Source organism: Meleagris gallopavo, chromosome 14 (assembly GCF_000146605.3).
Source record: "Meleagris gallopavo isolate NT-WF06-2002-E0010 breed Aviagen turkey brand Nicholas breeding stock chromosome 14, Turkey_5.1, whole genome shotgun sequence".
Classification (NCBI taxonomy): domain Eukaryota; kingdom Metazoa; phylum Chordata; class Aves; order Galliformes; family Phasianidae; genus Meleagris; species Meleagris gallopavo.
This window is the reverse complement of record NC_015024.2, coordinates 4,387,382-4,401,435: the sequence shown is the minus strand read 5'-3', so window position 1 is coordinate 4,401,435 and position 14,054 is coordinate 4,387,382. Positions and strand designations below refer to the sequence as shown.

Sequence of the window (14,054 nt, the reverse complement as noted above, 5' to 3'; positions counted from 1 at the left end):
GTTTTAAAGCAGTCATTTATCATAGACTTTTTTCTTTCATTGGCTAGTATGAATAAGGGCTATTTCCTTTTATAGACCCTCTTCTGATCCAGCCTTTAAGCCATGATGATAAATATGCCACATTATTTTCCATTGCAAAAAAAAAAAATCTTATAAACACAGCATTTGACTTCATTGTAGGATGAAAAGAAACTCATTGCTGGGCTGTGAGTCTTATTCATATAAAAGTATCTTTAGTAATGGTCCCCTTTCCAAGTAAACTTATTAGATCACACTCTCCATATTTTCTGTTCTCATGGGAAAAAAAAAAATCTTTTAAGCAGAATAAAATGAAATCAGTACAACTGTTTGAAAAAAATCCTGATGGTAATATTTTAGCAAATATTTTTTTTCCTGTGAGAAAAATGTTTTGTCCAAAGTGAGTTGTTTTTTTGGAGTCCTGACAATTTCAGCATCTGTAGATGCACTGATTGGCTGGACTGCTTGCACACATTTGTTTATAAACAACGTTTGTTTCTGCTCTAAAATACCACCACCATCTAAAATATCTTAGCAAGCCACGAGGACAGTAAAACTTGCCTTTAAGAGCAAATAATTAAAGTTTCTGTGAAAAAAAAGAAGATGTTTTCTTTAAGAAACTGAACAATTAATCAGATTTAAATAAGAACATATTTAGTAGTCAATCTTCTTCCAACAAACACAGCTGGAGAAACTGCATTTGGAAAGAGAGGTCTTGAGTAGACTACCCTGGAGTGTTTTAAACCCAAGGCTTGCACAGCAGGTTTGACCAGAGGCCATGGTCCTTATCTTCTCAGAATCAGTGTAGCACGCAGCATCCTCTGAACTGGCAGCTAACAAAGTACTGTCTGACATGAACTGTGAGGTGTGCACAACTTCAGTAAGTCTGTGTTCTGCTGGCCCACCTGGGGAGCAGTGCCTCTCTGAAATGAAAGGCTTGGTAAGAATATATAACATTGAAATTTGCTTGTTCTCTGCCTCACATCATCCCTTACTGCTCCACATTCCTCTTTACTAAATTTCTAGACTAACATTTGTGTTCAGTCAGCAATGTTGACTCAGGCAGTGCTTTCAAAACACTTCTTTCTAAATCATGAGATGTATTATAAATGCCTTGAAGTGCACATGCATCAGATTTGACTGCTTCTGGTGTGCCTTTAAAGTCCTTCAGCTCTTCAGAAAACTTCAATTTGCTTTTACTTCCTTTTTTTGCTTCGTATGTAATCAGACTAAAATTATGGCACAGCCTTGCTGTTACGAGAACACATCCCTTTTTTCTATGCTTTTGTCTTCATCGGCATAAAAGTTCTGGTTTGTTGCTAGTGTTTTTTAAAGTGAATATATTGATACGGTTTAATTATGTTACATTCAAATGTGGAAGCAGAACCAAAGCAGCACAGAGCATTTACAGTGAGGTGGCTGTGCATTTTGTACTCATTGCCCATGCTTGATACTATTTAGTTTTCCTTATGGCCAAATTAAAGTGCTTGTTTTTTTACAGAGAAGTAGTTCATGGACTGTAATTACGCAGAGTAAAGCACACTCTTTCCCTCTTAGTGAAGGCATAACCTCACAGTCTAAAGGAAGGTGGGAGGGAATGAGAATGAGAAAATAATGTGGCTCCACTCCATCCCCAGAGGGGACATCAGTGAGGACACAGTCTAGACTGGGGTTGGACAGCAGGGAGTTGTAATTCCCGTCTTATTTGTTTTCACCTTTCTTAGGGCAGGCAATGGTTCAGTTCAGTTTCTCTCAGCTACAAGTAATTGTAGGTCCAGATTTAAGAAAAAGAAAAAAAAAAAGAAAAAAGAAAAAAAAGAAAAAAAGAAAAAAATAAAAAAAAACCAATACAAAACCAGCCAACCAAACAACAGAAAAAGACTGTTGTTGAACTTTGAAGCACCATTTAGATTACACTTCTACTGTACAGAGCTTTCAACATTTGTAGATGTATTGACAGATTGGAGTACATTTAGGGAAAATAAAGCTGTAATGTGAAAGAGAAACCTTTGCAGAAGGTGAACAAAATAAAATTCATAGCCATAAAAAGCACCACAGCTTTGCTCTGCACGTAAAAGAGCCTATATTTTGCGATAGGAGAAAATGAGCAGCATTGAGCAGTAGCAGAGTGAGGCTTCAAAATGTACTGCAGACTGATTTACCAAATTGCTAAGAAGTATCCGGAACAAGGATGAGAGAGAAAAGCACAATAAAACAAAGTACAAAGCAGGAATGATGACACGAGGAGAAAAAAGGTTTGTTATATCCCAGCATCTGGGCAGAAAGACTCACAGTGCAGTTGACCAGAAGATTCAATAATGACAAATAAGCAATTTAGTAGAAAAGAGAAATATAATTTAAATAGGTAAAATTAAGACCAAATCACTTTGTTACATCATGTGATATAGGAGAAGTTTAAACACTGTGACGTGGAGTAAAGTAAAAGAGGTCAAATGAACCAGAGGAAATGACTGGTAGGTTGAATCTGAAAAAGGCATACTATGAAGGGAATTCCAGTAGTTTTCTAGGTGCAGATATATATTTAGGAGCTCAAGAGTGCCTGTAAACATGTAAGCCTGATAGTTAGCTTGGATACTTAGCTGAGACAACACATAGGGAAACACTTATCTCATGTTTTTTTCATCTAGTTCCAAGTTTGTTTTTTTTTTCCAAAATGAACAGAGGAGCTTCATCTACTGTAAACTGCACACCAATGTGATTTAAAAAAAGAGACTTAAAATTCTTTTGTTTTTTTTTTAATTACCTTTTACATGAGACTTGACTTACTTATCTGACATAGCAATTTGTTCCAACATTGCAGAGCCTGTGTTTGTCTTCCAGTTTCCAGATATGGAAGTCCTCCTGAAAGGGGAAAAACATTACAAAGAGAGCCAGTGGTTTTATATTTTCCTACCTCCTAAATTATTCTGTTTTTCACAAGGATACTAAGGCAGCATTTACATGTTTTTGTATTTGGCAGCTTACAATATAATATCTAAAACATGATGAATTTTAACAGAGTTCACAATGTTATGATGCATGACAATGAAATTTTTGTTCCCCATTAGTTCACTTAAGAAAAATTTTAAAACTATGATTAAGTGCAAGTGTTAACAGTAAGATTTTATCAGTTGTAAATTGATTGAATAACCTGTAACATGCCAATAACACAAACGTCAAGGAACTGAAGCTTCAACTTCTCATTTCCGATCCATACCAATGCAGATTTAGGTCCCAACACTTGAAAGTCAAGACGTCAGTTTTGAACACCTCCAATCTGTTCTAGAGCTTGATTTTGGTTTCTCCTCCAATTTTCACACCTTGCTAGTTTGTGAATATAATCTAAACATCTTCTTTCAAGCATACTATCTTTTATTTTATCAGTAAGAAATAAAAAATATATATTTTTTTCCTCCTCAGACACCAGGTTGGTTAATAGGTATGAGAAGATTGCTCTTTTCTGAAACCTAAACGATGTTTTGGGAATAGGCTTAGGACACAAATCATGAAGTGTTTCTACTTAGAAGTGTAACAGAAATATTTGTAAAAAGTTGACGAGGCAGCAGCAATAGTTTTCTGTCAATTTTTATTGATCTAATTACAAGGGTCAGTAGCAATTGTGGGGGAATGTCAACCTTTCTGTGGAAGCCTCATAAAATTAACTGAATTTTAAAGCATACAGTTTTAATATGCCTTATTTTTTTGTTATGAGAGAATAACGAAAAGGGAAGGTCCACACTCAGTGCTGTATTTAAGGTAACCTTTCTCAGTAATAAGGCTTTAAAAAGTGATATTTATATGTGTGCGTGTACCTACAGAACAGCTGAAGTGTTTAAGTTCACTATTACTCCACATACATTCTACAGATTTTACTTCTTAGAAATCATGACTGAACTCTGTTTAAGACTTCTCAAAAGTCATTCCTTAGCATGTACAATTTAAGGTGTCTTTTAGGAAGCGAAATTTAGAAAAAAAATCCTAGCAAGAATTCAGTTGAAGATGCTCAGCTGCACTGAGGTAATCTTAGCACTGTTAAGTAGAGAAGATCATAAAATCATAGAATGGTTTGGGTTGGAAGGGACCTTTAAGATCATGTAGTTCCAGCCCTCCGCTCCAGGCAGGGATACCTCCTTCCAAACCAGGTTGCTCACAGCCCCATCCACATCATTTCCTCCTTTTTCACTGAATTCTAAATAATAAACCAACTCCAAAATAATTGAATGCTTTGCACTTAGGTTTTACATGCTTTTGCTTGATTTGGTGTTTGTAAACATGAAGAAAAACTGTTTTAAAGTTGGAAAAAAGAGGAATTATGATTGCTATGTATCATAACTTGACCTTTCTCTTTTCCAGCAGCTCTTTGGTTTGTTTAGTACTATCTGAACCATGCATTCCAAATTGTCTGGACGAGTATTGTCACAAAATAAGTAGAAAGATCTACCAACAATTCTTGTGTAGGTAGTCTATTTAGCAGCTTGTTACTACAGCATTGTTGCTCTACTTTTTTTTAATTGAAGTTATGGTCAAAGTACATTGTTGTGCATTCAGTTTATTACATTTGGAGAAGAGATTTAAAGATAGCATTTTTGTGTTTGTGTTTTTTTTCGTTCTATTTGATCCTTTAAACTCTATTTCCTTGAAGTCAGATGAATTCTGTAATGGTACCAGGTGCTGTTAAGCATGCATCACAAAATGTTTTGAGGAGCTGTGTATTTAGAGAGATCCAATGTTGCATTTTGGCTATAATCTTTGCTGACAGATGATAAGCACCAGTGTTTTCTGAGTCATGGATCCACTTATACCACAATTTCCCACAGAACTGTAAAAATGAAACTCTTCATAACTCTTTAAACTAGAAAAACAATTGCTTGGCTTGTATTTTTTGTGGTTGCTCTCTAAGTACTCTGTTCCTGTGTGAGAGAACAAAATGAGAACCAGCTGTAAAACAATATACTACTGACATAATGCATATGTATGCATATGAAGAATTTTATAGACATTTGGTAAATCTCCTTTCACAATGCTTTGTAAAAATGAATCAATATTTCATTTCTTGTGATCTAACCATATGAAAGAAAGTAGAGAGAAAAAACGATGGCCAGGCTTTTAGCATCTGGATGAACTCATAGTTTCTGAGGGAACAGAAGCGTAAAAATAAATAAAGTTAGCAGAAACAGGCTGCCATTTTAATTGCTTTTTCTTCTTTTTTTCTTCTCTGATCCTTAGACCAACTGCTTCTTTTGTGAAGAAGAAACATTCTTGTTAAAAAATTATAAATTTGCCATGGCTGACTAATACAATAATTATTAGAGACTAAATAGAATTTTAATTTAAAGAAAAAAAAAATAGGACTCTATCCTATTAAATGCAGTGGTTCAGGTTCTACCACAAAGAATGAACTGTCAAATTACTGACCCTGCATTCTGATTACTGCTACCCAGGGGTGTGTTCCAACCATCAATGGCTGGGCTTTACTGCTAAGACTGGGACACTTGGGAACTGTAAGACAAATCAACTCTGTGTATTATAAACAACAGAAGTGAGAGATACGTAGTGGAGTACAAGAAATTTGTGCATCAAAGCACCCATGAGAGAGAAAAGCACTGTCCTAGCCTTGAAGAGGCTACATGAAAAGGTCTGAGACAAAGAAAGAAGTCTGAGGTAAAGAAAGAAGTCTGAATGGTGAGTGGAAGTGGAGGGAGAGCATGATAGTTAATTGGCACTATTAGAGTGAAAGGGGCAGTGGAGAACCCAAAGCAAGGAACAATGAAGATTAGGGCATAAGAGGTAAGGACTAAGACACAGAAAGGTAGAAGTGGTCTGGGAAAGAGGTGGTACCAGATCAGGATATGGTTTGGACTCATTCAGAAGCATTTGGTTTTAATTTTTAAGCAAAAGGGAAAGGATGTGTATTGAGGTAGGACCAACACATTTGAAATTCTGTAGGGACATTGAGTTCTAGAGATTCTGGACTGCATCACTATTAAAAAAGGGATTTTGGAACAAGGATTCCAGAAACCACCCCATCTTTGCAGTATATTTGAGTGTTCTGCTTTGGTCACTGTGTACAACTCAAATTTCCAACATTGTTTTTGCAAGATTTAGAAAGTTTTTGGCTCAAAACAAAGCAGAATTGAGTGTCTGTACTGCTGGATGGATCTGACCCACAGTGACACTGTCCCCCCTGTTCTGTGTAGCCTTTTCTTCCACTCAGATGTACATCAAGAGACAGATGCACCATTAAGTTATTCTTGAGAGGCTTAATCTTAGATGTTCTTTTACAAATGCCCCTCCAACTTTTATGTCTGGAGAAGCAAGCAGTTGCTCGGAGTTTTGATCTTGTGACAGCAATGTCATAGGGGAGGAGTCACAGTACATGGCTCTCCAAAATCAACCTAAGGGGATGTATTTTGCCCTTTCGTCCCCATCCTGGACAGGAGATTCTACATTTCTAATAGAGCTTGTTGCTTGTTTCTAAATTACTTGAGACCTAATGATAATTCTGTCTTTAATATAAAAAATTTTCTTTGTATTTTCTTTAGCCTAACTACAACTTTTGTTTATATTTATGGGTTGCTTGAAGTTCAGTTATTTTTACTGATAAAGAACTTGCATGTATCTTATTTGTTTTTTAATTAAAATGTCAACACATAAGAAATCTCTTATCCCTCCAACATTGCAACAGTCCCTAGTGATGTATGATTATGTATACACGTGTGCTCTTATGCATGTGTGTTTTTGTCCAAGTATTTTTTTCCTGCCTCAGAATTGTAAGCATGAGGGAACAAATGCATGAGATGAATTAACTTATCTGAAAAACATGGACAAAATGATTGAATGTCAAATTACATTGATAACTGATAGTTGAAATAGAGTAAAAATATGCATAAAGACAGTTACCATAGATCAATTAATACCTCATAATCTGTTTTGCTGCTCTAAAACTGAAACAACGTTTTAGCCTCTCCTATAGTTATGATCTCTAAACATCTCTCTATAAAATTAGAAAAGATTTTTACCCATTTTTATATGAAGGCCATCGTAAGGTAAGAATTTTTCTTATTATTTCACGTTAAAAGGAAAGTACTCCCTCCCATTAAAGCTTTATCATTCAAATTGGTGTGAATGAATGCCATCTAAATATAGATGAAATGGAAAAATAATTAGAAGTTGTCAGGAACGCTACTCAGGCAGGCTCACCTGTTATGTTACTCTCCTCCTCTCAATGACAATCAACTTAAAGAAAAAAACGTTGATAAATCCATAAAGACTAAAACACTGTCTTTCTGAAGAGTATGACAATGAAGGCATGGAGTCACCACATTTCTACTCAGAGACTCATCCAACAGTCTTAAACTTATTGGTGCTTATCAATTTTCAAACAAATGATGAAAAGATAAGTTTTTGGCTCACATGTATGCTTTGTAGTTACTGCCTATCTTTTGGATCCTGATGTCATATTTGGAGTCTATGAACGGTTCAGTAGTGGCGTAGGTCTGAGTAAGTGCTACCACGCTGGCTATGTCCTGAAAATCGTAGTGGTTGTCTACCTTGATCTGTAGTCATCATGCCACAAGTAAACGGCAAATGCAAAAGAAAAAACAGCAATTAGAAATAAAATGTAGACTTCAGTTTCAAGTGGCATACATGAGAAATATGGTTTTTGATAGCATGAGTTTATAAAGGGCATTTTATATTTTATCTGATTTCTAGATTCTGTAACAGTCCCACATTAAGGTATCTAATTTTCTATGCAAAGTATTACCTGCTCATCCATAGGAAGCAACCTTCAGATAGTGGATTTTTATTTTCAAATTTTTTAATAGTTTTGTTTGATAATTTTCAGATCAGTAGTTTTTAGCAGAATGTTTGAAGTTGTGGTTACACTAATTTTATAGGATTGTTCATAATCTTCTAAACTGCTCGTGTAACTGCATGTTTGTGGTGCCCAGCACGTACTATCACTTCTGTGTCATGTATCTCCCAGGAGGGAGGAGATGAAGGCTCATGACATTCTGATGAGAGCCCATTCACATAGAACACAGAAGGTTGGCTCAAGATGATGGAATCACTTTTCCCATTTGTCCTACTTCTTTGTAGGGAGTCAGGCATTCTAGGAGTAGAATTTCGTAGACATAAAGCACTGCGATAAACGTGAGGAATATTGATTTAGAGGGAGAGTGAGAAACATACTTCAGATGGGAGACAGAAGTATTACTTTTTGACAGGGAGATCTTTTCTCTACAGTTGAGTTAAAAGGAAGCTAGCTGAAGTAGGGAGACAACATGAATCAGAAGAAAAGTCTTAGGGCTGGGAGAACATAGGAGAGGGAAACTGGAATGCCAGTAATTCTTTACCCAAAGTGCATTTCAGGAAGGTAAGGAAAGGGTGCAGGGATTGCTACGTATCATACTATCTAATATTAGAAGAGTTTGCAAATTCTTGCAAGCCCAGCATCTCTTTTGCTTCCACTTTCAAATGGTACTTAAAAGAGGACCTGTAGCCTGGAGTGCCCACAGCTATGAGATGGGAATTGCGTACTGAATGGTGTCCAGTGAAGTGAGGAGTCAGGCCACATACTGAGGCCAAAAGGCCTACGTATTTGCTCTCAACTCTTGGATTCAGAATGATGCAGAATTATTTGTCATTTGAGAACCAGCAAAACAGATACAATTCCTGGTCTCAACTCTGTTTCTGAAAATTGAATATTGAGTGTGTGAATCTAATTACAAGTGGAAACACTACTCCTAGCAATGCCTTTTGGGAGAACTGGGATTCTTTACTTGGGCTCTGATAGTAAGCATTTCACTACAAAAGACTGGCACTCAGTCTTTAAGGACTTAAAATAATCTATAGCAAAATAATAATAATAATAATAATAATTTTTATTTGTAGACATTTGATATGCTGGATATTTTTGTCCAACAGATCTATTTTCTATAAATGAGAAGTGAATATTGAAAGTATGGTATAAACATTATAATACTTCACGTATGCAATCCACAGAAACTGCAGTTTAAGTAATTAGTAATTAAGTTATTTCTGTGCCCAGTTAATTTGTCTGCCAGATTTCTTCTGACTTACTAAGTAAAAATAAAGCAAAACAGTTGTAGGCAAAAAATCATAGCATACAGTTGAAATTGCACAATTGTTGAATGAATACAAATAAATCAGCTTTCTATTTCTATTTCTTGTGGCAAATGTGTTCATAGAGCTTTTGGAGATTCAAGATGAAAGATGAAACTATTCTCTGATGATTTATTTTAAAATATAAAACACAGTATTTAAGTGTTTTCAATGAGAGAAACGTAATCTGTAATGACTACAAATGCTCACTGACATCAATGAAAGTGCAATTTACATCACATCAGTTGGACCATCATTGTGAGAGAAGCGGTATCAAAACAGCAGTACTCACCACTGAAATGCAATTACTTTGGAGAAAGAAAGCAGCAGTTATATAGCAGTATGAAACAATTACAGAGAACATATTAAGACAGGAAACGAGGAAAGAATCTGGATCAGGCTGCAACTAGTAGAGAACCAAGGCAAAACCGCCCTAGAATCCCAGGTCCAAAAAGTTATTTGTGCAAACAGACATTGACTCTTAAATAGTTTCACCACAGTCAACTAAATTAACTAACAAGATTCTGCTTCAGGAAAGCATCTCATGTTTTAAAAAGTGTCCTGAATAGGACAACACATAAACTACCTGAGAAGGTGTCAATATTAAAATATTAATATATGTAGGTTTTTTTTCTAAAGAGAGGTGCTTTCTTGAATAATAGACAAGCAGAGATTTGCAAGGGTGAGGATCAAAGACAGCATTTGGACAGCGAAAAGTTAAAAAATCCAGGAAACAAAAGAACATGCATATTATTTTAGACGAACACCCAGTCTCCTAACATGCAGTAAGTAGCGTCTGCACCTTTCCCATGCCTGAATGAGCATGTCCAATCTTCACAACAACAGGAAAAGTCGGCATTGTTAGCTGAGAGGGAGAACAGAAAGGAAACGTTAGAGAAGTCAGCTGTGAGTTAAATGATTAAGCTGCATCATTGATGAAAATGATTTTAACGGCTGTAATGAGGGAAAATCTGCTTTTGGCATGTGGTTATTTGAATAGATATCCACAGACTGTTCTGATATTCCAATCAACTGCAACTGTTAGTTTGTACTGAATTGGGATGTATTAAATATTGCTCTGTTTACATCATCTCAGCTGGTCACAAAGTCACAAGTGGTGTTGCTTATTTTCGGTTCCATTTCAACAACATGACTCTACTGGAAAAAGTTTGAGAGGCAGTTTGAGGAAGAAGCCCTGTGAAGCAGTGATATGCTAATAACGTATTTTTAAAGTTAGTTCAGGATTCAGAGGAAAATCTTTCCCGTGAAAAATCATAACAATACTTGCCACTCTTTAGAGAGCTCTCAATCTGGACAAGCACTGAACAGTTCAGACTTCACTGTCAACTCTTCTTCTGTTTCTTGGCAGTTTTAAGATTGAGGGTTGCTCGCAGCAAAGCTGTTCCTCCGTGTTGGATACATGACATGTTTTACTTACAGTGCAAGTCTTTAAAGAACTTCTTCCCCAGATTTTAGCACTCTGATTCTAGTGGGAATTTTTATTCTGCTCTGGTTTATACAGAAGGAAAGAAAAAAGACCATCCAGCCAAGGCTGAAGTAAAGCTAAAGAAGATATGCTTAGTATTTCACTGACATTTCTGGTGTGCCTATCATGGATAGCTGGAACTCTTGACACCCATCACTGCATCACACTTGTGATTTCTTACATTTAGCATGGAAGCTTTTCTAGAAGGCACAGCAGATGGCTGGCACTGCCCGACTTTCCAGTTCCCAGTCAGTTCACTGCTGCACAACAAGACATGCCACTGGAATTGGTCTTACCTATTCCTTCCCCCTCCCTCATATTTCCTAAATAATGTATATGGCTGTTTCAGAAGGAAAATGCATAATGGACTTGTTTGCTTTCTTATATGCCTCTCCACTCCCTCCAAAACAGTATTGGTCCTGATTACAGAAAGCAGTCACGAACTGAAGGCTCTACAAGAGAGGCTTGGGATTTCTCTTGTAATGCTGAACATCCTTTCCTGAGAAATAATTTATAAATTCACTGGGGAAGTACTCTGACATAAGAGAAGATCATTTCCTAACAATTCTTTTTGGAAAAATTATTTTTATCACTATATGACACAGTTGCAGGTGAGATTTCAATTTGTGAGCATGAACAGACAAAACTTTATGTATAATAAAGTAACAGACCAGAACTCCCCTAGTAATTCACCCAATAAAATACTTGTGCTCACATGCTTTGTTCTTCCTAGACTTATCATACTAAAAAACTTGTATTTATCTCTTGGGTGTAGTATGAAACAGGACAAAAGTAGCAAAGAAGAATTTACCTCAGAGTAAAATCAGAATAGGTAAAATAGTACTCTTATTTAATCAGCAGTAAATACGTGACAGTATTTACACAGTGTCAGTTCAGTGTTCTCAGCTATGCGGAAGTGTGGAATGCAGGATGTAACCAAGCTGTACATCCAAGTACACTTTGTGATACCATCACATTGTTTTACTACTGTGTACAGAGATGCAAGAAGCATTTTGGAAGTTGGTCTTTGAATGCAAACTACATGTAGATGTTTTCCATTCTTGCTTTTGCTTTTTCCAGAGCTGTCAGTTACAGACAATTACATAAATACTGAGATTTTCAATTGGCTTTAGAAAGCCAAAAGCACTTGTAAAAGCTTTATTGCGGACATACTGCAATTTCAAATTAAATTTCTTTGTAAACTGTAGGAATGCAAAGGTCCACGTAATCAATCAGCATCTAGTTATTTATTGCTCCCATATTTTAAAAACAGCTACTTTATATTTCTTTTTTAAATTTTGAGGAGGGAGGGAAAAAATCATTGCCTGAATTCAGAAGGGCAGCAGCACATTCTTAGGAGTGAACTATAAACCACTGACACAGGGTTTGTAATGGAAATGCTGGCAGACATCTAAGTATAGCAGTACAAATGGAACTCCTGTAATTAAGAAGACCATGCATTTTCCTGTGATTCCATAGCTGTGGAATCCTCTGAGGACCATATGAACAAACACTAATTCAAGACAAAACCAAAAAAACAAAACAAAACAAAAACCAACAACCCAAAGCCAACTCTGCTTTCTCCCAGAGAAAAATGTGAAAATGTGCTAACATCATTTAAGGAATGACAATCATGACAATCCATTTTGCTCTGGAGTCCAGTATCAGGATTTCTGTGGTATACCACATCCCAGTTTAGACAAAGTGAAGAGGCTTTTGCAGCAGAAAAAGGCGCTGAGTATTGCATTTCGGATATCATACAGACAAAAACCAGGTAGCATAAAGGGCAGTGAAATTAAGTTTTTCCAGTGCTTTTCTTCTTCTATCACTGTGACAGGTCCATGAACCCAAGGCTGATGAAGCTGCAGTTAATTTGCTTTTCCAGCAGTGTTTTCTTTAGTCCTGGCATTGCCTTAATTATCACAGTTCTCCCATTGTATAAGGAGACTGTGCCATCATGCAATCACCTTGCTAACTAACTAGATTCCAGGATTGTGTGATATTGTACTATCAAGCAATAATTTGATCTGAGTCCTTTCCTCACCTCTTTCCAGTCTGTTCTTTCCTGTTACTTTGTCTGAACAGGCAGCCTCAAGACTTTTCATATATTTGGATAAACATTATGTATGATACAGCTGTGCTACTGAACTGAAAGTGGACCAGCTCCATGGATTTCCTTTAAATTCCCATTATAGTTACTTGGTAGTGAGTTATCTTGTGAGAAGGTCTGGCAGGTGTGCAAGGATCAGTTTTAAGTTGAGTTGATACTAATACAAGTCATTGCATGTAATTTCAGATTTTTTTGGGGGGGAGGGCTGTTTAACGAAAGTATAGCGTATTTTTCAAAGGTTTTCTTAAATTCAGAATAGTATAATTTCTACTATGACAATTAAAAACAGAGGTAACAAATCAGAGTAGAAAATCTGAAGACTGACAACAGAAATTACATTGATGAATTTGACACGTTCTTATATATGAGAGGTGGACTATACTGCACAAACCCTTGAATATGCATTGTAAATACAGGAAATCTATTTATTTTTTAGGATAAATGGGAGTTCTATTATAAATTAAATAATGATATCATACATAATAATATATTATTGTGAATTAATGAGAAAGAAAAACACATGACAAACATGCAATAAAATTTTCCAAAGTTCCTTCAACATCTCTCATGGTCATAGATTCTACATTTTTTATTGGAATTATTAGTATTAGTTCAGAAAAACCAAAGATATTATCACAGAATCATAGAATGGTTTGGGTTGGAAGGGATCTTTTAGACCACATAGTTCCAACTCCCCTGCTATAGACAGGAACACCTCCCTCAGACCAGGTTGCTCACAGCCCCATCCAGCCTGGCCTTGAATGCTTCCAGGGAAGTGAGGAAATGCTTCCTCATTTGTGTCTCAGTCTGCCTCGCAACCTGTTTGTGTCTCACCACCCTCACCATAAAGAACTGCTTTCTGATATCTAGTCAAAATCTACCCTCTTCAGTTTAAAACCATTTCCCCTCATCCTATCACTACATGCCCTTACAAAAAGTTCCTCCCCAGTTAATTACATAGATACACTGACTACATTAATTTTCCCTAATACAGATAGGGGATATCAAAATATATCTGTCAAATTACAGATTTCAAAATAATTACAATTGTGATCAACTATCTAGATTTATAATAGATAGATCTCTAGCAGAACTTACACTGACAGAATTACCAAATTCGAGGAGAAATTGAACCCAATATTCTCAAATTGCTAAAGAAACACTAATTAAGGCAAGCATGCATTCACAACAAATTGATCACAGAGCATGTTTCTCGTGTCATCAAGTGTCTCAGGATCACATCATGACATCTGTTAGATTAACTAGCTTGAGATCACAGAGCACTTTGAGATGGCTGACGCTGTGGATTTTCAC

The 14,054-nt window shown here is 36.2% G+C and overlaps 1 protein-coding gene across 1 annotated transcript in view; it reads right to left on the bottom strand.

Annotated features, from left to right (window-relative positions):
- Positions 1–14,054, bottom strand: part of SYN2 (synapsin II) — a 121,114-nt gene that overhangs the window by 34,559 nt on the left and 72,501 nt on the right. Inside the window, exons 6-8 of the mRNA XM_031555504.1 lie at positions 9,947–10,009; positions 7,432–7,574; positions 2,806–2,880 (exon numbers count right to left, since the gene is read on the bottom strand). Of these exons, the coding sequence (XP_031411364.1) occupies positions 2,806–2,880; positions 7,432–7,574; positions 9,947–10,009 (281 nt within the window). The remainder of the gene's footprint in view (positions 1–2,805; positions 2,881–7,431; positions 7,575–9,946; positions 10,010–14,054) is intronic.